This window comes from Bos taurus, chromosome 10, assembly GCF_002263795.3.
Source record: "Bos taurus isolate L1 Dominette 01449 registration number 42190680 breed Hereford chromosome 10, ARS-UCD2.0, whole genome shotgun sequence".
Lineage (NCBI taxonomy): Eukaryota > Metazoa > Chordata > Mammalia > Artiodactyla > Bovidae > Bos > Bos taurus.
In genome coordinates, this window is record NC_037337.1 from 69032462 (window position 1) to 69058883 (window position 26422).

At 38.2% G+C, this 26422-nt stretch overlaps 1 protein-coding gene across 1 annotated transcript in view; it reads left to right on the plus strand.

Moving 5' to 3' along the window:
- Nucleotides 1-26422, plus strand: part of TMEM260 (transmembrane protein 260) — a 70483-nt gene that overhangs the window by 27313 nt on the left and 16748 nt on the right. Inside the window, 7 exon segments of the mRNA NM_001099139.2 lie at nucleotides 5067-5244; nucleotides 6400-6513; nucleotides 10142-10321; nucleotides 12111-12151; nucleotides 19915-19998; nucleotides 21821-21935; nucleotides 24391-24560. Coding sequence (NP_001092609.1) covers nucleotides 5067-5244; nucleotides 6400-6513; nucleotides 10142-10321; nucleotides 12111-12151; nucleotides 19915-19998; nucleotides 21821-21935; nucleotides 24391-24560 — 882 coding nt within the window.

The following is a 26422-nucleotide window of genomic DNA, read 5'->3' on the forward strand; positions in this document are numbered from 1 at the left end:
AATTATTTCTCTGATACCCAGAAAAATCAGGTGAAAGAGTATATGGATTATTCATTGTGAAACAATCTTGTCCTTGGCAGGGGGGGTGATATGGGACAGAAGTGAGGTGAGAAAAATTCAGAATTTAGACACTGCTGATGTAGGATTAGTCTTCAATAAAATGCTAATGTACATAAGTATCTGTAATAGTATAAGGTGACTGGATAAATTTTACCACTGATAATTTTACTTATACTGTCTTCAATTTCTAAAACCATATGAAATATTTGAAAAGGCAGTTAACATAGTTCATAATTCCAATAATGTCAACAATTCAAACGCTTTAGGATGTCTTCCTGAGCATAATAATGTGCTAAAAATCATTGTAGATTAGTGAGTCATGAGTTTTCTTCCTGAGGATTTGTACATATCAGTTCTCTTTAATTAACTGTTTGCTGGTTTTAAACTTTAACTGCCCTTTCAAAAAAAAAAAAAGGTTAATATCAGTCTTCAGAGGTGTGTACAATTCAGGTTGGTAGTGTGCTGTTTAGATAACACATAGACAAATACAATTCTAATAATTGACAAAACTTCTGTTCTTCACTCAGAGGTGCATATTTAACTAAATGTACAATATATCAGTGAAAGTGAAAGTGAAATCACTCAGTTGTTTCTGACTCTTTGTGACCCCATGAACTGTAGCCTACCACACTCCTCCGTCCATTGGATTTTCCAGGCAAGAGTACTAGAGTGGGTTGCCATTTCCTTCTCCAGAAGATCTTCCCAACCCATGGATCATACCCTGGTGTCCTGTATTGTAGGCAGACGCTTTACCATCTGAGCCACTAGGGAAGTATATCATTAGTCTGGGATAAATGATTTGACATTAAAACTAAAATAGCCATCTCTTATGATAATGTAATTATTTTAAATAGCTAGACTAACAATTTTAATCCTGGTTCTGCCACTTAATTACCTACTGTAGGGCCTTGGAAAAATTATTTGGCCTCCCTGAGCCTCAAATTCTTCATTTGAGAAATGGAGACAAACCACCATCTACTCATAGGGTTATTGTGAAAATTAAATGAATATAAAGAAGGCAATAGAACAATACCTGAAACATGGCTAACAAGAAACTCAACAAATGTTAGCAAATTAGCTTGGAAATTTGCTGATTTCTTTAAACTTTTTATCTTGATGCAATTTCAGATTTATAAAAAAGTGGCACGAATGGCTCACTGTTTGCCCTTTACTCAGGTTCCCAAATATTAATATTTTACCACATTTGCTTTATCCTTGACTCAGTGGATATGTATGTATTATTTTGCTTTTTAACCAGTTAAGAATAAGCTGCAGTCATGATGTCCTTTTACCCTTAAATGCTTCAAGATACGTTTCTTTAAACCAACATTGTCTTACATATACACAGTGTAGGTCTCAAAACAAATTATCAATGATACAACACTGTTACCTAATCTTCAGACTTGATCCAATTTTTTCCACATGCTTATAGTAGATGACACCACCCTTATGGCAGAAAGTGAAGAGGAACTCAAAAGCCTCTTGATGAAAGTGAAAGAGCAGAGTGAAAAAGTTGGCTTAAAGCTCAACATTCAGAAAACAAAGATCATGGCATCTAGTCCCATCACTTCATGGGAAATAGACGGGGAAACAGTGAAAACAGTGTCAGACTTTAATTTTTTGGGCTCCAAAATCACTGCAGATGGTGATTGCAGCCATGAAATTAAAAGATACTTACTCCTTGGAAGGAAAGTTATGACCAAACTAGATAGCATATTCAAAAGCAGAGATATTACTTTGCCAACAAAGTCCGTCTAGTCAAGGCTATGGTTTTTCCAGTGGTCATGTATGGACGTGAGAGTTGGACTGTGAAGAAGGCTGAGCGCCAAAGAATTGATGCTTTTGAACTGTGGTGTTGGAGAAGACTCTTGAGAGTCCCTTGGGCTGCAAGGAGATCCAACCAGTCCATTCTGAAGGAGATTAGTCCTGGCTGTTCATTGGAAGGCCTGATGCTAAAGCTGAAACTCCAGTACTTTGGCCACCTCATGCGAAGAGTTGATTCATTGGAAAAGACCCTGATGCTGGGAGGGATTGAGGGCAGGAGGAAAAGGGGACGGCAGAGGATGGGATGGCTGGATGGCATCACCGGCTTGATGGACATGAGTTTGAGTAACTCCAGGAGTTGGTGATGGACAGGGAAGCCTGGCGCACTGCAGTTCATGGGGTTGCAAAGAGTTGGACACAACTGAGCGACTGAACTGAACTGAACTATAGTAGAAGAAAGTCCTAGATAATACCTTTTATTCTGTTGTCATCCTTTTGGTCTCTAAGCTGGGACAGTTCCTCATGATGGTTTTGTTTTTTCTCAAGACTTTGACACTTCTTGATACATACAGGTCAGTTATTCTGTAGAATGTCCTTCAGTCTGAGTTTGTCTGTCCTCTTGCTTAAATTCAGGTAATGCATTTTTGGCAGGAATACCATAGAAATGATGCTGTATTCTTTTTTTTTTTTTTGCAATAGATAAAGAAGCATATGATGATTTTTGTCCCATTACTGGGCTGTTAACTTTGATGATGTGATTAAGACTGTGTCAGTCCAGTTTGCCACTGTAATGACAGTTTCTTCTTTTGTAATTATTTACAGGGAAATACCTTTAGACAGTGTGCATATTTCTGTTACTCCAAACTTTACCCTCTACTTTGGTATCCATTGATTATTATTATGATGGTTGTCAAGTGGGGATTTCTAATTCTTCTAATTTCTTCTATAGTTATTAGTTGACTTTCCATGGACTTTTCCTTCTCACCCAACTTTTTATATCACTACAGATCCATAGCTTTTTTTTTTTAGATTCATAGATTCTTATTTATTCATTGGGTTACAGTCTGTTACTCTAATTATGCTCAAGTTTTCCCCAGTTTGGCCAATGAGAGTCCTGTAAGCTGGCTAATATACTCTTTGGTCATGCCTCTATTTGAGCATTTCCTTACGTTGTGTCCCAAGATGTTTCTAATTCGTTTGCTACTTGAGCTTTTCCAATCCTAGAATCAGCCATTTCTCCAAGGGTGCTAATTTATGTTTTAAGTAAAAGAAGGAATCTTGTATCTTTTGCTGACTTTCCAAAGTCATATTGACAGCTGAAACTTAGAAGTTTCTTTAAATTGTTACTAATACTTTAAGATTAATTCATTCTTTTATTTGCTAAGTTTCCTTTCTGTGCTTGGGGCCAGATGCTTCCAATTAAGTGAAGTTTAGCTCCAGTTCACATTTCAAAAAACAATGTAAAAATCATTGATATGCAGAGATGAGCTAGAAACCTGGGAATTGAAGAGAAAATTGAGAGAAGAGTAGAGTTTTAATAAAGGAGCAGGGAGGACCTTCAGTTTAGGGCTACAGCACGGGCAAACGTATGGAGCTAGGAATAGGCAAGTCTTATTAGGGAATTTTAAGGAGCTTGACTACTTGGTGGGAGGTCATGTTGGTAATTAGTGTCTAGGGGGTCCAGTTTATTGGGAGCCTGGATTCCAGGTTGATTCTAATTCATCCTGTAGGAATAATGAGTATTCACAAAGAGTATGCTTTAGAAAGTTTAATCTGATGTTATATTTGCAGAAGGATTAGAAAAATGTAAGGCAAGTTAGGAAACTCTTACTTTGAATCTAAGGCAATAGGAATACAAATGGAAAAGAATCTGGAAAGGAATTTGGAAGGAAGAAATAACTTTAGGTTATTCAATCAGGAAAACTGGGAGAATGGAGTATTCTGCAAGAAACAGGAAACTGATGGTTTTTATAAGGGAAAGAGAACAGGAAAATTGTAAAGAGAAATTCAGAGAAAAACAGGTTTGGTGATATTGAAATTTGTTAGCTTTTTTTTCTACTAAGGTTGATTAAAACCTATACAATTACTCCATAATTTTTATGCAAAACAATGCAGCTAAAAAGTAATGACCTATGATTTGACGTCTCAAAACAAATCTCTAAATTGAGATCCAGATTCCTCAATTAATTTGAAATGTGGACTTCTGTTGGCATTGAGAGTGAGGAATTTGTTTCCAAGTGTAGCTTTGATTCTTCTGTGTTACTAAAATTCACACTCCCACCCTTCTCTTTAAAAAAAAAAAATATCATTTTTAACTTTGACTTTGTGTAAAGAATAAATCATTAGAAACTAAGAATTTAGCTTACAAGATCTTAAAATCACCAAATATTGTGACCAAGACATACTTTGCCATATGTTGGGAGATAAATGTAGAAAGTACCTAGACCCAAACATACCACAAGAAGTGAGAGTGAGTGTTCCTGAACAGATATTCCTTTTTTTTCTTTTATTTATTTTTAAAAGCTTTCTATTTTGTATTAGGATATAGCTGATTAACAATGTTGTGATATTTTGATAGTTTCAGGTGAGCAGTAAGGGACTCAACCATACACATACATGTATCCATTCTCCCCCCGACTCCCCTCCCATCCAGGCTGACACATAGCATTGAGCAGAGTTCCCTGTGCTATACAGTAGGTCCTTGTTGGTTATCCATTTAAATATAGCAGTGTGTACATGTCCATCCCAAACTCCATAACTATCCCTTTACCCCATCCTTCCTCACTGGTAACCATAAGTTCATTCTCTAAGTCTTTAAGTCTGTTTCTACCAAACAGGTACTCTGCCATTTTATTAATTTTTCAGTCTTAATCAGTCATGATCATTTTTCTTCTTAGATATAACAAGAAAAATGGCACAGGTTTGTTATCTCTCCAGTTTCTGTCTCTTGAGGCTTTCTGAAATGGCTTGAATCCTAAAGAGTACTTCAGAGAACTAAACCTCATTCAGTTCATAAGATACCAAGCAGGTTTGTTCATTTGTTTCTTAATAGGTTAATGTATGGACTTTGTAATTAAAATCTGTTGAAAGGAATTATTACATGAAGTAATGTATTAACCATCTAATGTGTTGGGATAGTGCTGGGCGGCTGTCATAATTTCTGCTGCTACAGTTTATAAAAAGGAAAATAAAGTCAGTTCTTTTTGTTGGGAAAGAAGATTTCATGTTATCTGTATTTGCAGGCTTTCTGGCTCATATGCTGGAGGAATCCTTGCTGCGGGGGTGTTTTCATTTTCTCGTCTAACATGGCAGTGGTCCATTGCAGCAGAGGTTTTTAGCTTAAACAATCTGTTTGTGGGCCTGCTTATGGCTCTTACTGTACATTTTGAGGAGGCAGCAACTGCACAAGAAAGATCAAAGGTAACCTATTTTGATCAAAGTGAAATCACTTTTTGTTTTAATTTTTAGACAGATGCTCTGTTTCTTTTTAACTTTGGTTTAGATACTGTTTATCTATTCTGATTACTGTCAAGGTAATCTAGGCATGTTGAGAGAAAAAGCACTCTCAAAACACTCTGTTTTTTTTACTGTAAACTATGAGAGCCTTTATAAAACATGAGAATTCTTTTTCTGTCCCAGAGTTCAAAAGTTTTTTGGAGAATGAGGGTATTACAAAATCCCCTTTGAGTCTTATGGGAAAGAAAGGCTTGTTAGCTAATCCAGTGTTGTGTGTGTGTGTGTGTGTGTGTGATCTTAAGATGCCAAGCTCTAGGTTGACCACCTTAAATTATTTACCATTATGGTTCATTGGCTTATTCTCTAGTTTCACAAAAGATCAAATAATTTGTACTTTTTTTCACTAAAAGGAAAGTAATCAGATGTAAAATGAAGTGGTTCTGAAGAGATTATAATGACTTCTAAGACCACTGCTATCATCAAAATAATTTGCAATGTGGAGGAACCCTGTCTTCTAAGGGCTTACCATCTACACATTGAAGAGTTCTGAATTATCTTAATATATGGGCAGCCTTTGTCATTAAAGAATTTAGAAACAACATCAAGGTTTATCTGTGGTTTCCATAAACAAGCCTGTGATGATATTAGAGTTTATTTTTTGTTTAAAATAAACCCTTTTATGATTATGAAAATAACACATGTTCAAAAATAGCAAAAAGACCACCCGCAGGGAACCAGGTTTCTAAATAACAGTGTTATATTTAATTAATTTAATAGAAGAAAATGTAAGACAAAGAATTGCTGAACTTTAGTTCTAGATTTCACTATACTATGTTCTAAAGAACTTGTCATCATATAGGACTTCCTAAAACCTAGTTTGAAGACAGTAATTTAAGGTCAGACTGCAGTGATTTGATAAGAATGAAAAATATTAATAAAATAATGGTGATAGATAATTAGTGAGTATTAAAGCATGATTGTTTGCATTAAAAGTTTGATGTTAACCTGGCTTACTGTATAAATGTTTAGTTTTAATAAAAAGAATACCTTTTTACTATTGTGCTTTCTTAGTTTTCAGTGAATTTTTAACTTGGATTATTTGCTTTTATTATTTTTCAGATAGCTAAAATTGGTGCTTTATGCTGTGGCCTTAGCTTATGTAATCAGCACACAATAGTACTCTATGTTTTGTGCATAATACCATGGATTCTCTTTCGGCTTTTAAAAGAGAAGGTATGTTTTTGAGTAAAAATGCCCAATATGACATTTATGGCATCAGAAAACATGGAGTTTATTTATTTATTAGTTTCATACAAGGCTTGATAGGGATATTATAAAATCTATAGATGGTTTTGGGTAGTAGGAACATTTTAACAATATTAATTATTTTAATCCATGAACATCAGATATCTTTTCATATGTGTCTTCTTCAGTTTCTTTCATCAATGTCTTATAGTTTTCAGTATACAGATATTTCATTAATACCTCCTCGGTTAAATATATTCCTAAGCTATTTATTATATTTGATGCTATGCTATTATAAATGAAATAGTTTGGTTTTTTTTTTTCAGATAGTTCATTGTTAGTATATAGAAGCACAACTAATTTTATATCCTGTAACTTTCCTAAATTTGTTAAGTTTTATAGCTTTTTGATAGAATCTTTCAGTCAATTCAGTTCAGTAGCTCAGTCGTGTCCGACTCTTTGCGACCCCATGAATTGTAGCACGCCAGGCCTGCCTGTCCATCACTAACTCCCAGAGTTCACTTAGACTCAACGTCCATCGAGTCAGTGATGCCATCCAGCCATCTCATCCTCTGTCGTCCCCTTCTCCTCCTGCCCCCAATCCCTCCCAGCATCAGAGTCTTTTCCAATGAGTCAACTCTTCACATGAGGTGGCCAAAGTACTGGAGTTTCAGCTTTAGCATCATTCCTTCCAAAGAAATCCCAGGGCTGATCTCCTTCAGAATAGACTGGTTGGATCTCCTTGCAGTCCAAGGGACTCTCAAGAGTCTTCTCCAACACCACAGTTCAAAAGCATAGAATCTTTAGGATTTCCTATTTAAGATCATGTCATTTGCAAACAGAGACAATTTCACTTCCTTTCTAGTTTGGATTCCTTTTATTTCTTTTTTTTGCCTAATTACCCTGAGTAGGACTTCCAGTACTGTGTTGAACATGAGAGGTGAGAGTGGGCACCTTGTCTTATTCCTGATCTTAGAGGAGAAGCTTTCAGTCTGTCACCATTGAGTATTGTGTTAGCTGTGGCCTTGTCATATGTGACTTTCATCATGTTAATATATGCCCCACATCAATTAAATCAAAATTATTTTAGAGTAGGATCAGCCACTGGCTTGGCTCTGTAGATGCACAGAACTGCTGGCTGATCAACCTCTGCTCTGGCACTGCTGCAAACAGGAATCTGTTCTCCCAAGACTGGAAACCGGTCGCTGTAAGCCCTGCTTCCCTTCTCCATCTCTGTCTGATCCCCAGTGGTTGAGCCCCAAAGATCTATGCCCCCACCCCACCCCCACCCCACACCGCTGCAGTGGTCCCTGCAAATGAGAGCTGAATGAGTCTCCTAAGGAGCATCCTGCAGTGCCTGGGGAGCATTCTGCAATGCCTGGGGAGCATCCTGCAATGCCTGGGGAGCATCCTTCAGTGCCTGGGGAGCATCCTGCAGTGCCTGGGGAGCTGGATTTCCACCCTGGGGGCTCTTTTCCCACTGGAAAAAGTGTACCCCAAGGGGAGTCCTCCAATGCAGTGCTGTGCTGGCCTAGGGGAGGAGTGATATAGTCAGAGTGCCCCTCAAAACTTCAAGTGCAGTCCTTCTCCGTCTCTGTGGTCCAGGACTTCAGCCTCAACCCCAGTGTCTGGGATTTTCACAGCAGTATCTTGTCTACAGGTAGTTGCTGATGGTGTTTTGCGGGAAGGACTGAAGTTGGGATTACTTATGTTGCCATCTTGATGGCGTCACCCTTAGCCAGGCTTCTGATATCAGGGAAGGTGTATCTAGATATCAGAGAAATACATTCTCTGGCATGAACTTAAAAAGCAAATCTTTTGTTTTAAGTCTGGAGGGAGAGCCATATTCTCATGTAAAACATACAAGACCCAGAGCTGACAAGTTAGGAACCTGATCTGAGAGCCTGTTTACCCTGTACTTAGATCAACCTCTGATGAATGATGAAATTTGGGAAAGTGTGACTCTTCAGAGCACCTTTTATTTTTATTATTTAAAGAGCAGAGTCTAGAAAATAAGATCTACCAGTGAAGTGATAGGGAATTGGATCTGACTGCTCAGGTGATCTAAGGCAGAGAAGGAAATTAGTTGGTTGCAACCCCAACTGCTTACTTATCTGGAAAGATTTAAGAAAGTAAATAGGTGTTTGTGTGTGTGTATGCCTTTGTGTGCTCTCACCACCCTAGAATAATTCTGATTTATTTGACTGGGTGTGAGGCCCTGGGACTGATAGTTTTAAAAGATCCCCAGGTGATTCCAGTGTACATGCAGCTAGGACTCAGAGCCACTCTCCTGCATGCTCTGAAATAGTTCTCAGGTGTTTGTTTTTCTATTTCCCACACAAAAGGAAAATTCAGCAGCAACTATGTCTTGCCATTCTAAACTGAACTTTATAGTGTGCAGAAACTGCTAAAATCTAAACATTTACTTTCTTTAAAGCTACTTTTAAGAATAGCAAAGGCATATTCTTCAATTAGTTATTTCTTCCATTTTTTTCATCCCATCATTTTGTATGAATCTCATTACCGCTTTAGAAATGTCAAACAATATCAGTACTGTAATAAAAACACTCCATTTTCAATGAAGAATGCTTATTTGAAAATGCTAGTGTAAGTCAACTACTTTTCTACTTCTGGGGAACGGAAATCTTGGTTCTCATATTCATTGTCACCTATGAATTTCCCTTTTTCCTAGAGAAAAAATCGGCAATTTCCACTCACGATATTTGTAAGAGGCGACATTTCCAATTACTAAAGCAACTGTAGAATTCTTTTGGACTCAATCTTTGTAAAAATTTGGCAGAGTTTTCCTTGGTCTTAGAAACATGCAGAAGCAGGACTTCCCTGGCAGTACAGTGGTTAAGACTCTGTGCTTCAGTTACTTCAAGGCTTGCTCCTTGGTAGGGGAACTAAAATCACATGCCAATGACATGGCCAAAAAAGAAAAAGCAAAGAAGAAACTTGCAGATGAAAAATATATTCTGTTTGAGGCAAGATTGTTGCATACAACAACAAATTTCCTTCTTTCCTATGTAAATTGAGGGGAAAAAAATAGCATTTGGATGAACTTGAATGTTACTTAAAGACTAGCTTCATTTGTACTAAGGATTTCCATGAAATGGCCAAAACTCTTGTAGAAAGAATATATTATTAATGTGCAGTCATAATATAGTGTATAGTTAAAGCCTACTCCTGATGATAATAATGAAGTGAATCAGTATTAGAACAATATCTTGGGCAATTTTGAAAATGGTCAAACACCATAATCAACACTGAAATCACTTCCAAGTGGGTAGTCTCAGCTGTGCGATGCTGCATGTCATGACATGGTTTTAAATGTAGAGGATGCAATAAACATGAAGATCATGTCTTTGCTAATATTATTTGCTTCACTCAGATTTCACTTGCCATGCAAAGGAGTTCAGGCTGATGCAATTTCCTAGTAATCCACAGTAATCAGAAGGTTTAACATCATCTTCTGTGGTGACTTGATATAAATTGAGAGATCAGCTCTGAGTAAACATATTTGATGTTTTCCTCAATATGTTCTTGAAGTTCCAGGATGAATCTGACTAAAATAAACACTGTGATACATGTGACTCCTTATGCTCTAATGCAGGAACTCTCCCCAGGCTCCCTGTTGAAGTTGAGTCTGTGCTTCTCTGCTGGCCTGCTGCCCTATATTTACCTGCCTGTCTCATCCTACCTCAATCAAGCTCGCTGGACCTGGGGAGACCAGACGACATTGCTAGGATTTTTGACACATTTTCTCAGGGAAGAATACGGAACATTCAGTCTGGTAAATTTATATTTCAAACACTTTTAAGGAAATAACTGGCAAAACTTCAGTGTTCTGCCTGGACCATGAATGGAAAAAAAAAAAAGTGACACATGACAGCATGTAGAATTTTCTTTGTTATTTATCTCGCAGACTTGCCCCTTGGAATGTAGCCTTTCACATGAGTTCAAAAAAACTGACTCACTTAATTTGGCATCATCCTTTTGTGTATCCTGAATGTATTTTTCAAGATAACAAGCAGTCAAAAGACACTGCTCCCAGGAGCTGAAGCTTTTCAGTCTTTTTATCATCGGGTATCATTTTGGGCCCTTGGTCTATGATTAAAAATATTTGGAAACAATTAGAGGAAAAACACTTCAAAAACTTTAATATACCTTGACCGAAACATTTTTTTTTTCAAATATTTGATGAACAGTGTTCATGTTAGTATTTAGTGGGAGACCTAAATATGTTAATACTTCATAAAATATGATCTCACTCAAAGGAAACAGTCTGTTCCAGAGAATTTCAAAAGACTTTGCTTTCCCTAAGACATAGTTGAGGGTAAAACACTAAATGCGTTTGGGAGTAATGGTTATCTGAAAAGTGCAAGGATATACAGATGGGTTTTTATTTTTAAATACACAGTTATGTCTGATTTTTCTTTCATGATTTGTGCTTTTTGTGTCTTACTTGAATTAGGCAAATCTCAGATGACTACAATGTTAAAGGATACCATTTATACAAAATTTTAAACCATGCAAAAACTAATGATCTGTTACTCAGTAATACATAAAAGGTAGTAACACTGTATAGTTTTAGAACGTAGGGTAATAACTAACACAGAATTCAAGGTAATAGTTACCACTAGGCAATGGCACCCCACTCCAGTACTTTTGCCTAGAAAATCCCATGGACGGAGGAGCCTGGTGGGCTGAAGTCCATGGGGTCGCTAGAGTTGGACACGACTGAGCGACTTCCCTTTCACTTTTCACTTTCATGCATTGGAGACGGAAATGGCAACCCACTCCAGTGTTATTGCCTGGAGAATCCCAGGGACGGGGGAGCCTGTGGGCTGCCATCTGTGGGGTCGCACAGAGTCGGACACAACTGAAGCGACTTAGCAGCAGCACCAGGGGGTAAAAAAGCCCCTTTCGAGGGTTCTGTGAAATATGGTATTTGTGTAGTTCTGTTTCTTCAATGAGTGATGAGTCTATAGATTTTTTTTAAAACTCTTTATCCCCTAAATATAGATTATATATGTTTTTATATATAAGAGATATTTCCTAAAAAATCATTTAATAAAAGAATAGTTATTATTCTTTGACTGAGAAGGTTTGGTGCTTTAAATTTATACTCTGGTTTACTTATGTTGGTTATTCCATTGAAATATCGCTTAAGGGCCATTGCAGATTTGAAAATGTGTATAATTCACACATAATTGTGAAATTATAGGCAGGTGATAATGAGCTCTAATCAAAGTGCCCAAAAAAGAGCGTAAAGAGACTTTGTAATGAAAGTGTAAAGTCTGTTAATTCATTAATGTGTTAATCATTCCTGCTGGAAGAGTTTAACTGATTTTTAGCCAATTATTATTTCTGAAATGATTCCTAAGGGATGTCTGTGTTTAGTTTTCACTGGCTTCTCTTAAAAAATCCAAATAGACTCTGAAATAAACACTTTGAATGAAAGAGGAGTTGCATCATATATTTAAAACATGTATCTTTTAAATCAGGGTAATTGAAATACAATAGCCTTCCAAAGTTTCAGTTTAACACTTGTCCAAATAAACTTTTCTCTTTATGTTCAGGCCAAATCTGAAATAGGATCCAGTATGTCTGAAATATTGCTGTGAGTATGAAATATTTTAAACTATTTTTAAATGAATTCTTTATTAATTGCTTTAAATGATTTTAGGGATTTCTGAGTTTATCACTTTGTGAAGCAGTACATCTGAGAAGTAGTTCTCATCTTTGTGGTTAACAGTTTTTGTGTATAATGTCAAATATTCTAGCATCCCATCAATAACATAAAGCTTGAAATGAGCACTAAATACAACAGTGAATAAGACTATTAGGAGACTAAATAGAATCTATAAAATGAAAATGTTTCAACTTTCAGTTGAATACAAAATTACCCAATATATTTTGGCTTTATAAATAACTTTTTCTTTGTTTATATCTTCTTGCTTTTGGAGACATATTAGAACATTGCATTTAGCACAATTTAAACAATCATTTTCTTGTTATTTTGCTTTGAACTATATTGCGGGGAGAAATATCAATAACATCAGATATACAGATGACACCACCCTCATGACAGAAAGCAAAGAGGAATTAAAGAGCCTCTTGATGAAGGTGAAAAAGGAGAGTGAAAAAGCTGGCTTAAAACTCAACATTCAGAAAACACAGATCATGGCATCCAGTCTCATCACTTCATGGCAAATAGATGAGGAAACAGTGGGAACAGTGAGAGGCTATATTTGCTTGGGATCCAAAATCACTGTGGACAGTGACTGCAGCCATGAAATTAAAAGACACTTGCTCCTTGGAAGAAAAGCAATGACAAACCTAGACAGCATATTAAAAAGCAGAGACACTACTTTGCCTTTGCCTAGAAAAGTCCATCTAGCCAAAGCTGTGGTTTTTATTTCATGCAATAATGGACACAATAAAGGACAGAAGAGGTATTGACCTAACAGAAGCAGAAGATATTAAGAAGAGGTGGCAAGAATACACAGAAGAACTACACAAAAAAGTTCTTCATGACCCAGATAACCACGATGGTGTGATCACTCACCTAGAGCCGGATATCCTGGAATGTGAAGTCAACTGGGCCTTAGGAAACATCACTACAAACAAAGTTAGTGGAGGTAATGGAATTAGAGTGGAGCTATTTCAAATCCTGAAAGATGATGCTGTTAAAATCCTGCAGTCAATATGTCAGCAAATTTGGAAAACTCAGCAGTGGCCACAGGACTGGAAAAGGTCAGTTTTCATTCCAATCCCAAAAAAGGCAATGCCAAAGAACGTTCAAACTACCACACAATTGCACTCATCTCACACACTAGCAAAGTAATGCTCAAAATTCTTCAAGCCAGGCTTCAACAGTACATGAAACGTGAATTTCCAGATGTTCGAGCTGAATTTAAAAAAGGCAGAGGAACCAGAGATCAAATTGCCAACATCCATTAGATCATAGAAATAGCAATAGAGTTCCAGAAAAACATCTACTTCTGCTTTATTGACTATGCCAAAGCCTTTGACTGTGTGGATCACAACAAACTGTGGAAAATTCTTCAAGAGATGGAATTACCAGACACCTGGCCTGCCTCCTGAGAAATCTGTATGCAGGTCAAGGCACAACAGTTAGAACTGGACATGGAACAACAGACTGGTTCCAAATTGGGAAAGGAATACATCAAGGCTGTATATTGTCACCGTGCTTATTTAACTTATATGCAGAGTACATCATGTGAAATGCTGGGCTGGATGAAGCACAAGCTGGCATCAAGATTGCTAGAAGAAATATCAGCAACCTCAAATATGCAGATGACACCACCCTTATGGCAAAAAGCAAAGAACTAAAGAACCTCTTAAAGTGAAAGAGGAGAGTGAAAAAGCTGACTTAAAACTCAACATTCAAAAAACTAAAAAAACTGAGATCATGGCATCTGGTCCCATCACTTCATGGCAAATAGATGAGGAAACAATGGAAACAGTGAGAGACTTTATTTTGGGGGGCTCTAAAATCACTGCATTTGGTGACTGCCCATGAAATTAGAAGACACTTACTCCTTGGAAGAAAAGCTATGACCAGCCTAGACAGAATACTAAAAAGCAGAAACATTACTTTGCTGACAAAGGTCTGTCTAGTCAAGGCTATGGTTTTTCTGGTAGTCAGGTATGGATTGGAGAAGGCAACGGCAACCCACTCCAGTACTCTTGCCTGGAAAATCCTGTGGACGGAGGAGCCTGGTAGGCTCCAGTCCATGGGGTCGCACACGACTGAGCAACGACTTCACTCTCACTTGTCACTTTCCTGCATTGGAGAAGGAAATGGCAACCCACTCCAGTGTTCTTGCCTGGAGAATCCCAGGGACGGAGGAACCTAGTGGGCTGCCGTCTATGGGGTCGCACAGAGTCAGACACGACTGAGGCAACTTAGCATGTATGGATGTGAGAGTTGGACCATAAAGAAAGCTGAGCACCAAAGAATTGATGCTTTTAAACTGTGGTGTTGAAGAAGACTCTTGAGAGTCCGTTGGACTGCAAGGAGATCCAACCAGTCCATCCTAAAGGAGATCAGTCCTGGATGTTCATTGGAAGGACTGATGTTGAAGCTGAAACTCCAATACTTTGGACACCTGATGGGAAGAACTGACTCATTGGAAAAGACCCTGATGCTGGGAAAGATTCAAGGCAGGAGGAGAAGGGGATGACAGAGGATGAGATGGTTGGATGGCATCACCGACTCGATGGACATGAGTTTGAGGAAGCTCTGGGAGTTGGTGATGGACAGGGAAGCCTGGCATGCTGCAATCCATGGGATCATAGAGTTAGATATGAATGAGCGACTGAACTGAACTGAACTGATGGTTTTTCCAGTAGTCATGTATGGATGTGAGAGTTGGACCATAAAGAAGGCTGAGCATTGAAGAACTGATGCTTTTAAATTGTGGTGCTGGAAGAGATTCTTGACAGTCCCTTAGACTACAAGATCAAACCAGTCAATCCTAAAGGAAATCAGTCCTGAATATTCATTGGAAGGACTGATGCTGAAGCTGAAAGTCTAATACTTTGGCCACATGATGCAAAGAGCCAACTCATTGGAAAAGATCCTACTCATTGGAAAAGACCCTGATGCTGGGAAAAATTGAAGGCAGAAGGAGAAGGGGATGAAAGAGGATAAGGTGGTTGGATGGCATCACCAACTCAATGAACATGAGTTTGAGCAAACTCCGGGAGTTGGTGAAGGACACGGAAGCCTGGTGTGCTACAGTCCATGGGGTCACAAAGAGTCAGACACAACTGAACGACTGAACAACAATATTCATTTAATTCTTCAAATATTCATTTATTTAATGTTTTAAGACTTCCTTTAAGCTGTCCTTAAGCTCTGGTTTTGACACATTTTTAAAAATCCAGCCCTACTAGAACCAGCTTAATATATTTTCATCTATATTATCTCTCAGTGTTCTTTGAAAAATGGGTTAATATTTGCTTTAAAACCTATGGAGATTAAGATAACTGAAAATTATCTATAGCAATTTTGTAATATTCTTACAGTATTTCAATATAAAATTAAGTATGAATAGGTTTACCTGACACTAAAGTGATCTCCTCAGTATTAATACAGAATTCACAGGACAACTTGAAAACTTTTAAAAATATGGGGATAATATTTTAAATCTATATGTGAGGTAGCTCACATGTTCTCACAATTTCTAATTTGTTCATTTGCTAATTTTCTTGCTTCCTTCCATACTTTGTTCTTTTTTTTTTTAATTACTTTTATTAAACTTTTTGACTGCGCTAGGTTTTCATTGCTTTGTGCGAGCGTTCTCTGGTCTCAGTGAGTGAGGGCTACCCTTCATTGTGGTGCACGGGCTTTTCATTGCACTGGCTTCTCTTGTTGCAGAAAACAGCCTCTAGGTGCACAGGCTTCAGTAGTTGTGGCTCATGGGCTCAGCAGTTGCGGCTTGTGGGCTCTAGAGCTTGGGCTCAGTCGTTGTGGTGCATGGGCTTAGTTGCTCCAAGACATAGGAAATCTTCCCAGACCAGGGATCAAACCTGTGTCCCCTGCATTGGCAGGCAGATTCTTATCCTCTGTGCCACCAGGGAAGTTCTAAATTTCTTTCTATTCTAAATAAATGATACGTAATTATTAATAGAAAATTTAGAAAATACAGGTAAGAAAACCAAGAAAATTAAAATTACCTATAATTCCAGCATGCAGAGATAACTACTGTTCTTAATCCATTAACATTCTTGTCTATATCCTTCCAATATTTTTTATATTTTTGTTTGTTTTTAAAAATGGAATCGTAATATACACTCTGTTTTGTTAGCCTGCTGTTTTTCACTTAATACTATATCTTGAAAATACCTCCCTGCCACCATTTAGACTTGTGGCTCCTTTTTCTTTTCTTTTGGGGAGAAGGCAGCAAGAAGCTCAGTTCCCCTTTTAAAGATAAAGACACCTTTATCAGTGTCCGTAGGCTTCTCCTTTGGGGCTTTTCTCCAAGCCAAGACTCCCAGCTTGCTGTTTTCTACCTACCTTCCAAAACTGTCATCACGTTCAGGATCATTGATATATTTTGTCTTAACAAACCCCACATGAACTCCAGAGACGCCTCAAGAGTAATCCTAGACCATACATCTAACTTTCATTAGCTGCATGTAAAAGTCATCTATGGGGGAACTCAAAGGTCTCCTTTACATTGAAGTAATAGCAGTTAGGTCACATACGCAGAAAAAAAGACTTGACAAAAGTGACGCCCACGCACACCCACACTGTTGTTCCAAGGAAATCATATGTGGAATGGGGATATAATCCTAGCACTCTGTGAGGGAGAGAATTTCTAGTCTTTAATTGTTTCAGGTGGACAGGAGTGTTAAGAAAGGCAACTCATAATTAACCTACTAGAAAATTCTTGAACATGATAGAACCTAATCATCTACCTTTTCCAGTCAAGCAAATTGCATTCTTTCTCCATGCATATCTTTAAATTGCCATCTTGTTGGATTACATACTGGAAATTATTTAATCTAACCCTAGGCAGTGACCATGTTTTAAAGCTTACATTTAAGCAACAGATCTCTACAAGAGACTGACTTCGTTCCTCTTGAAGGATAGTTTGAAATGGGCCTCATGCTGGAATCAACAGAAGCAGAAGATATTAAGAAAAGATGGCAAGAATACACAGAAGAACTGTATAAAAAAGATCTTCACGACGCAGATAATCACGATGGTGTGATCACTCACCTAGAGCCAGACATCCTGGAATGTGAAGTCAAGTGGGCCTTAGAAAGCATCACTACAAACAAAGCTAGTAGAGGTGATGGAATTCCAGTTGAGCTATTCCAAATCCTGAAAGATAATGCTGTAAAAGTGCTGCACTCAATATGCCAGCAAATTTGGAAAACTCAGCAGTGGCCACAGGACTGGAAAAGGTCAATTTTCATTCCAATCCCAAAGAAAGGCAATGCCAAAGAATGCTCAAACTACCACACAATTGCACTCATCTCACACGCTAGTACAGTAATGCTCAAAATTCTCCAAGCCAGGCTTCAGCAATATGTGAACCGTAAACTTCCTGATGGTCAAGCTGGTTTTAGAAGAGGCAGAGGAATTTTCCACAGTTTATTGTGATCCACACAGTCAAAGGCTTTGGCATAGTCAGTAAAGCAGAAATAGATGTTTTTCTGGAACTCTCTTGCTTTTTCTATGATCCAGAAAAAAAAAAGGAAGATATATGAATGGCCAATAAACAGGAAAAGATGCTAGTATCATTGATAAATAGGAAAATTAAATCATAACAAAATACTATTCTATCTTATTAAAATAAGATAGAATTAAATTAAAATTAAAACCACAATAAGATACTATTCTATACCTATTAGAATGGCTAAATAAAGAGACAAACAGTACCAAGTGTTACATGTTAAAGAATTGATTCTTTTAAACTGTGGTGTTAGAGAAAAAAAAAAGAAAAGGCAGAGGAACCAGAGATCAAATTGCCAACATCCACTGGATCATAGAAAAAGCAAGAGAGTTCCAGAAAAACATCTATTTCTGCTTTATTGACTATGCCAAAGCCTTTGACTGTGTGGATCACAATAAACTGTGGAAAATTCTGAAAGAGATGGGAATACCAGACCGCCTGATCTGCCTCTTGAGAAATCTGTATGCAGGTCAGGAAGCAACAGTTAGAACTGGACATGGAACAACAGACTGGTTCCAAATAGGAAAATGAGTACGTCAAGGCTGTATATTGTCACCCTGTTTATTTAACTTATATGCAGAGTACATCATGAGAAACACTGGACTGGAAGAAACACAAGCCGGAATCAAGATTACCGGGAGAAATATCAATAACCTCAGATATGCAGATGACACCACCCTTCTGGCAGAAAGTGAAGAGGAACTCAAAACCTCTTGATGAAAGTGAAAGTGGAGAGTGAAAAAGTTGGCTTCAAGCTCAACATTCAGAAAACGAAGATCATGGCATCCGGTCCCACCACTTCATGGGAAATAGATGGGGAAACAGTGGAAACAGTGTCAGACTTTATTTTGGGGGGCTCCAAAATCACTGCAGATGGTGACTGCAGCCATGAAATTAAAAGACGCTTACTCCTTGGAAGGAAAGTTACGACCAACCTAGATAGCATATTCAAAAGCAGAGACATTACTTTGCCAACAAAGGTTCGTCTAGTCAAGGCTATGGTTTTTCCTGTGGTCATGTATGGATGTGAGTGTTGGACTGTGAAGAAGGCTGAGCGCTGAAGAATTGATGCTTTTGAACTGTGGTGTTGGAGAAGACTCTTGAGAGTCCCTTGGACTGCAAGGAGATCCAACCAGTCCATTCTGAAGGAGATCAGCCCTGGGATTTCTTTGGAAGGAATGATGCTAAAGCTGAAACTCCAGTACTTTGGCCACCTCATGCGAAGAGTTGACTCATTGGAAAAGACTCTGATGCTGGGAGGGATTGGGGGCAGGAGGAGAAGGGGACGACAGAGAATGAGATGGCTGGATGGCATCACTGACTCGATGGACGTGAGTCTGAGTGAACTCCAGCAGTTTGTGATAGACAGGGAGGCCTGGCGTGCTGCGATTCATGGGATCGCAAAGAGTCGGACACGACTGAGCGACTGATCTGCTCTGATCTTCTCATAGTAGATGAGTCTCCATTAATAAAATACACATTGTGTTGTTTGCATAATTATGGCATTACATTTATTCCAATAAAATTGCCAGTAGGGAGAAGAAAGTTCTTTGAGATAGTGTTTAGAGTCATTTTTTTATTAAAAATTGGAGATTGCCAGAGCTATTTGAAAACTCAGATAATACTTGGAAAATGTATTAGTTAATGAAAGAATTTAATTATAGGGGGGAAATAACGTTTCTTGGAGATTGCTTAAACACTTTTTGTACCAAATAATACAGAAAACAAGGAAGACTTTTAAGAAAGGAGATAACCTCAAAAAGGATGGTTGGAGATCAATTCTCTTTCCTTTTTTCTCCATGATTGGATCTCCAGAAAATTATTTGAATTAATTTTGTTTTCAATTTCACATGACTTCTTATCAAACTAATCTGGGATACAAACTGGTGTATAATATCAGTATAGTAGACCAATATCAAAAATACCAAATAATTATTTGTTCTTAGCTCAAATAGTGTAAGTTGGTAATTCAGTGTTACAGCTGAAAAACATCTTACGACTATCTAGCTCTTTCTTGTGGTACTTTTTCTCCCAAATTTAAAAGAACACAAAATAATTGAAAATCTGACTTATTTACTGTATAATCAGGTATAGTATGTAAAGAATGCTTTGTTTGGAACTAGCAAATTTGTTTTCTGCCAATAATAAATTAAATTGTCTCTTACAGTTCTCAAGTGACAAATATGAGGACCCAACTCTCATTCAACATTCAAGCCCTTGCAGTTTGGGCAAATATATGTTTAACAAGAAAGTGAGTAAAGTAATTCCTTTTTCTGTTATTTTTTCCATGTTCATTAATTGAATTAAGATAGTCACTATATCATTATGGCAAATAGATGGGGAAACAGTGGAAACAGTGGCTGACTTTATCTTTTTGGGCTCCAAAATCACTGCAGATGGTGATTGCAGCCATGAAATTAAAAGACACTTACTCCTTGGAAGGAAAGTTATGACCAACCTAGACAGCATATTAAAAACCAGAGACATTACTTTGTCAACAGAAGTCCATCTAGTCAAGGCTATGGTTTTTCCAGTAGTCATGTATAGATGTGAGAATTGGACTATAAAGAAAGCTGAGTGCTGAAGAATTGATGCTTTTGAACTGTGGTATTGGAAAAGACTCTTGAGAGTCCCTTGGACTGCAAGTAGATCCAACCAGTTTATCCTAAAGGAGATCAGTCCTCGGTGTTTATTGGAAGGACTGATGTTGAAGCTGAAACTCCAATACTTTGGTCACCTGATGAGAAGAGATGAGTCATTTGAAAAGACCCTGATGCTGGGAAAGATTGAGGACAGGAGGAGAAGGGGACGACAGGATGAGATGGTTGGATGGCATCACCGACTAAATGGACGTGGGTTTGGGTAAACTCCAGGAGTTGGTGATGGACAGGGAGGCCTGGCATGTCGCGGTTCATGGAGTCGCAAAGAGTCGGACACGACTGAGCGACTGAACTGAACTGAACCTCTGTTAATTTCTCGTTTACTGACTTTCTAGTCTATTGAGTATATTCTTATATAAATGTATATTTGAATATATACTTATTGTTTTATTTCCTTAACCCTTAACATTATAGTGAGCATTTTTCCATACCATAACAAATACTTCAGTTCACTTCAGTCGCTCAGTCGTGTCAGACTCTTTGCGACCCCATGAATCGCAGCGCGCCAGGCCTCCCTGTCCATCACCAACTCCCGGAGTTCACTCAGACTCACGTCCATCGAGTCAGTGATGCCATCCAGCCATCTCATCCTCTGTCGTCCCCTTCTCCTCCTGCCCCCAATCCCTCCCAGCATCAGAGTCTTTTCCAATGAGTCAACTCTTCGCATGAGGTGGCCAAAGTACTGGAGTTTCAGCTTTAGCATCATTCCTTCCAAAGAAAAGAAGGGACAAATACTTAAGATCATTTAAATTTCTGTATAATAGTCCATTCTAAAACCTGGGACAATTAACTTATATGTTTTCCTATTTAAGAGTCTTAGATTGCTTCCACTTTTTCCACTACTGTAAATAAATACCAAGGCATTGTTATGGATTAATTCTTATCCAGTATTTCTGGTTCTTAAAGATTTATGCCCACATAGCAAATTACTGGGTCAATGAATGTGAATATTTTTTAAGGCTCTTGATATATTGATATATTATCAAATTAATTTTCCTTGAACATTGTACTAACATACGTCCTCATACAACTTCATTCTCACCAGCATTGAGATTTGTCATTTTAAAATTTGTATTATTTTGATGCATGAAATTATTCTTTTGTTTTGCATATGTTTAATTAAGCTTAAATTTAATAGGATTAGTAATTTATATTTTCTTCTGCAGATTTTAATTTCATATTTTTTGCTGCATAGTTCCAAGTTATGCTTATAATATGTAGTGCAGTGTGACTTATTACTATGTTCTGGTTATCTGTTCCAACTCACATTTTTAAGCCTAAGGTCTTTCTTTGTTCCTATTTAAAAATGGAAAGGTTTTTAGTTCCAAATATTTTTCCTATAGCTTGTAACTGTAATATTATTAATATTCATGTCACATAAGTAATTTTTGACATATTTTAATTTTTTTATAGGGACAGACAAAGCCCATCATTAGTATGGCTTTTTACTGGAATGTTTTGCATTTATTCATTGTTCTTTGCCTGGAGGGCAAATTTAGATATTTCAAAACCGCTTTTCATGGGTGTGGTAAGTTTTGCCTAGATATATCCTTTGACCAGAAAGTTCGTGAAGAATGTACAAATCTGTCTTTCATGAATCTTGTAGAAGGGCAACCAGTCTTAGAAATAGTTAAAATTGTCGTGAAGTGAAGTGAAAGTCACTCAGTCATGTCCAACTCTTTGGAATGTTGGAGTGGGTAGTCTTTCTCTTCTCCAGGGGATCTTCCCAACCCAGGGATCGAACCCAGATCTCCAGCATTATAGGAGGATTCTTTACCAAGTGAGCCACAAGATAAGCCCAAGAATATTGGAGTGGGTAACCTATCACTTTCCCAGGGTATGTTCATGACCCAAGAATTGAACCGGGGTCTCCTGCATTGCAGGTGGATTCTTTACCAACTGAGCTATCAGTGAAGCCCTGATATTGTGTATACATGATCACAAACCAAAATTAAATTATTGAATAAGTAAGGCTAAGGCCTCTTTTGGGGGGGGCGGAAAGCATTGTTTCATTAGCACAATAGTTAAATAGAAAAATAAATGTAAGGTAGATTTAAGTTAGTCATTTTATATGTGTGCTTGGAGATATGTTAATAGGAACCACTACATTTCTTCTGGAATTTTTTAAAATAGCTTGATGAAAATGTTTAATGGTGTGGGGAGATCAATGAATGCATTGTTGATGATTTTTATTAGTGGGTGTGATTCTGAATGATGGTCATTAGTGTTCTTATAGTTGAATAACAATGATGGTTTTTCATATCATTACTTGTGGTAAATTCCATGTAAGAATAATGATAACATCCATCATATTTAAGTACTATTTTTGTGATTGGTTTTGTGGAGTTTTCTTCACCTATTTATGGGGGGCTCATGTTAATTGTAGAGAAGGAAATAGCAACCCACTCCAGTATTCTTGCCTGGAGAATCCCATGGACTAAGGAGCCTGGTAGGCTACAGTCCACGGGGTCGCAAAGAGTCAGACATGACTGAGCGACTTCACTTTCACTTTCACATTAATTGTAAGTGGTGGTGTTGGTTGTGGTATTGTATTGAATTTTGGTGGTTCTTTTTTAGGATTAATGGTGTTTTTAATTTTTTTAGAGGGGGATGTTGGTGGTATTTGGTTATACAATGGCTATGGCTACTGAGCAGTATCCTGAAGTTTAGATTTCTAATAAGACTGTCTTAGGGATATTCCTTTCTGGTTTAGTTATAGTGTTTTCAATGGTTTTTACATGTTGAAGGATGAGAAGTTGGAAATCGTATTTAAATTTAATGTTTTAGGGGATTGAGCCTCCCTGGTGGCTCAGTTGGTAAAGAATCTGCCTGCAATGCAGCAGACATGAGTTCAATCCCTGGGTTGGGAAGATCCCCTGGAGGAGGGCATGGCAACGCACTCCAGTATTCTTGCTTGGAGAATCCCATGGACAGAGGAGTCTGGTGGGCTACAGTCCATGGGATCGCAAAGAGTCAGACACCACTGAGTGACTAACACTTTCACTTTCTTTTTCACATTTCTTCTGGAACTTTTTTAAATAGCAAAGAAATATGGGTTGTGCTTAGGGTCTCTACCAACATATTCCCTTATTTTCTTACCTCACCAGTCCACACCTGTACAAAACAGGAAGTATATTTCAATTTTCCCTGACTACGATATCTGAGATTAGAGTATTTCTTCTCCTTATAACAGAACCTATGTAAATGTAGATAGCAGCCAAAACCAACCATGTGTGTATATTTCCGAGAGACCTGATGAATAATACCTTATTTGAGTACCTGAGTTCTGAATCAGTTGAGAACAAGATAAACCAGTACATTGGGTGGGAGAATCACCTTTGTTACCAATAACGATGGGGTTGGAGAATGTGGTTAATACCTGTGGGCACTGGAGCCTTCTCATCCTGTATCCCTGAACAGTCTAGTCACAAGCAGTGCTGCTCAGGATGGGCCTCTTCCCTCCCCAGTTCACCTCACCCCAGAGTCTGCCCCTGGACAAGTACTTCCTGTGGGCAACTCACTTCCAAGAGAAAGAGAGAGGAAAGAGGAGAGCTCTTCAGGCCCAACTCCCAAACTGTCCAGTCAGCTCAGTCCCTACAGTCCTTCTAGGAGAAATAAGTGAAGGGAAAGTGTTATACTGGTGGGGCTTCTCATGGAAGGAAACATCAGGAGTTAAGCAAAAGCATTTCTCCACCTCTTCAACTTTGCACATTAGGATAAAGAATTCAAGATTAAGTATGCAGTATAGAAAAGACTTTGTGGATCCAAAAAGGGAGATCCACATGTCAGACAGGGAAGGAAGAATGCTTGAAAATGGAAAAATCAAGTGACGTGGAGTTGAGTTGGGGAAGTCAGTTAAGAAGACATAAATGACACAGGCATAAGCAACTAGATGCATGCAGTATATTTTTAAGATATGTAAATACCTGATTGATTACATAAAACAGTCAGTTGGATGCACTGTTCCCATGCCTCGTTCACAGGTGGAACGATTCTGGATGCAGAGCAATGCAGTGGTGGCTGTCCTTGCTGGCATCGGTTTGGCTGCCCTTGTATCTGAGAGTAACCGAGTGCTCAACACCAACGGGCTTCAGTATCTGGAATGGCTTTCAGCAATTCTTTTTGTAACTTGCCAAATATATTCTAACTATAGGTAATACATGGTTATTTTTATGAAAAGTAGCTTTCCAGCCAGAGACAGTTGGGATATTTAGATTCTAGGGCTTTGTTTTATCTTTACCTTCCACTAGCTTTCAAAGTGAGATAGCTTGATCTGAATGCAGTGGTTGTTAAACTTTTGAATAAGAATCTCAGCATGAGTGATATATAGTTTCAGGGCATTGCAAACAGGCGTTCAAGTGGTGCGTGTAAACTACCTGTGTATTTTCCACTAAAGGGGATCCTAGAGCTACTTTGTAGACTCTTGGATGGCATCAGTGACTCCATGGACATGAGTTTGAGCAAGCTCTGTGGCGTATATGTAAAATTCCATGATCTAAAATACCACTTAGATGGAGAGTAAAGACATTTGAAGTCTTGCTTTTGTTTGTTTTTGCCATACCACTAGGCTTGTGGGATCTTAGTTCCCCAACCAGGGATCGAACCTGCACTCTCTGTGTAGAAGCACAGAGTCTTAACCAATGGACTGGCAGTTAAGTTCAGTCGCTTAGTCGTGTTTGACTCTTTGTGACCCCATGGACTGTAGCAGGCAAGGCTTCCCTGTCCATCACCAACTCCTGGAGCTTGCTCAAACTCATGTCCATGGAGTCATTGATGCCATCCAACCATCTCATGGACTGGCAGGGAAGTCCCAATTTGGGCTTTTTTTGTATGCCCTAAAATAATTCACTTTGTGCTTCAAAGAATTTATCTTTTGAGTAATCCTTGGCCCTTATCTAGTATACTCTGTAGTAGTGTATATTAAATATTTTGAATATTCAAAGTTCTGAAAGTTTCTTAACCCTTATGCATTATTAGTGTTGTTTGTATTTTTCAAAATCTGCTTAATGACCATTATAATGTAAATGTCAGTCAAACATAAAAGATGTAAAGACTTAGATGATAATTCATTTATTTGCAGTAATATTGAATAGACTTTATAGAAGTGGAAGAGTCTGCTGGAGTTTTGTTATAGTGAGATTTGATTGGTACTTTATAATGCTGAGGAGCAGCCATGCTAGGGACTCTGTGTCACCAGGAGGCCTTGTGGGAAGGGGAGGCAGATTCCTGATACAACTCCACAGCTGGCTCGGGAAGGGGAGGCAGATTCCTGATACAACTCCACAGCTGGCTCGGGAAGGGGAGGCAGATTCCTGATACAACTCCATAACTGGCTCGGGAAGGGTTTGCCAGGCCCATAGTGTGTTTCCCACCCCTCTTTTATCCCATTCTTCTCCTGGCTCAGGTCTTCAGGGCAACTCAGTTTCCACACCAGGGATGCCTGCACAGACTGGGTGGCTTGGTTTGATTTGGATTCTTTTTTGCCCCCAGGTGAATGGAACTTTGCTGGGTGGCAAAAGGTGAGGCATCACCCTGCAAAGTAGGGCATCACAGTAGGAAACATTTGCATCATCAGTTAAAAGGCAGGGATAGTATTTGTTCCTGGAAGTATTAATTTGCTTTGTGATGCTAACTCAATGATTCACCTTTAGGCTGTGTTTCTTATCACCGTTACATGTAATGGACCTGATAATAAGAGGAAGGACATTACTTGTTCAGTTATTTGATGCTTTTTCTCTCTTGTATTCGTTTTCTTTTTTTGTGGAAGGCTCTGAGAATTCATGCCAGTTTTTCCTTTGAAGTTATAAAGTCCACTTCATCATCGAAAAGAGCTATACTGCTATTGTTGGCAACAGTAAATAATGGCTGAAGAGAAGTAAATATCTCAGCAAATTATTCCTTCCCTTCTTTCTCATTGGGCTCATCCCCTAGTGATAATCAGCTTCAGTCTAGAAAGGAGAGAGGAACACAGAGAGCCAGTGGTCCAGGGAAGTGGTAGAAAGGATCAACCTCTAC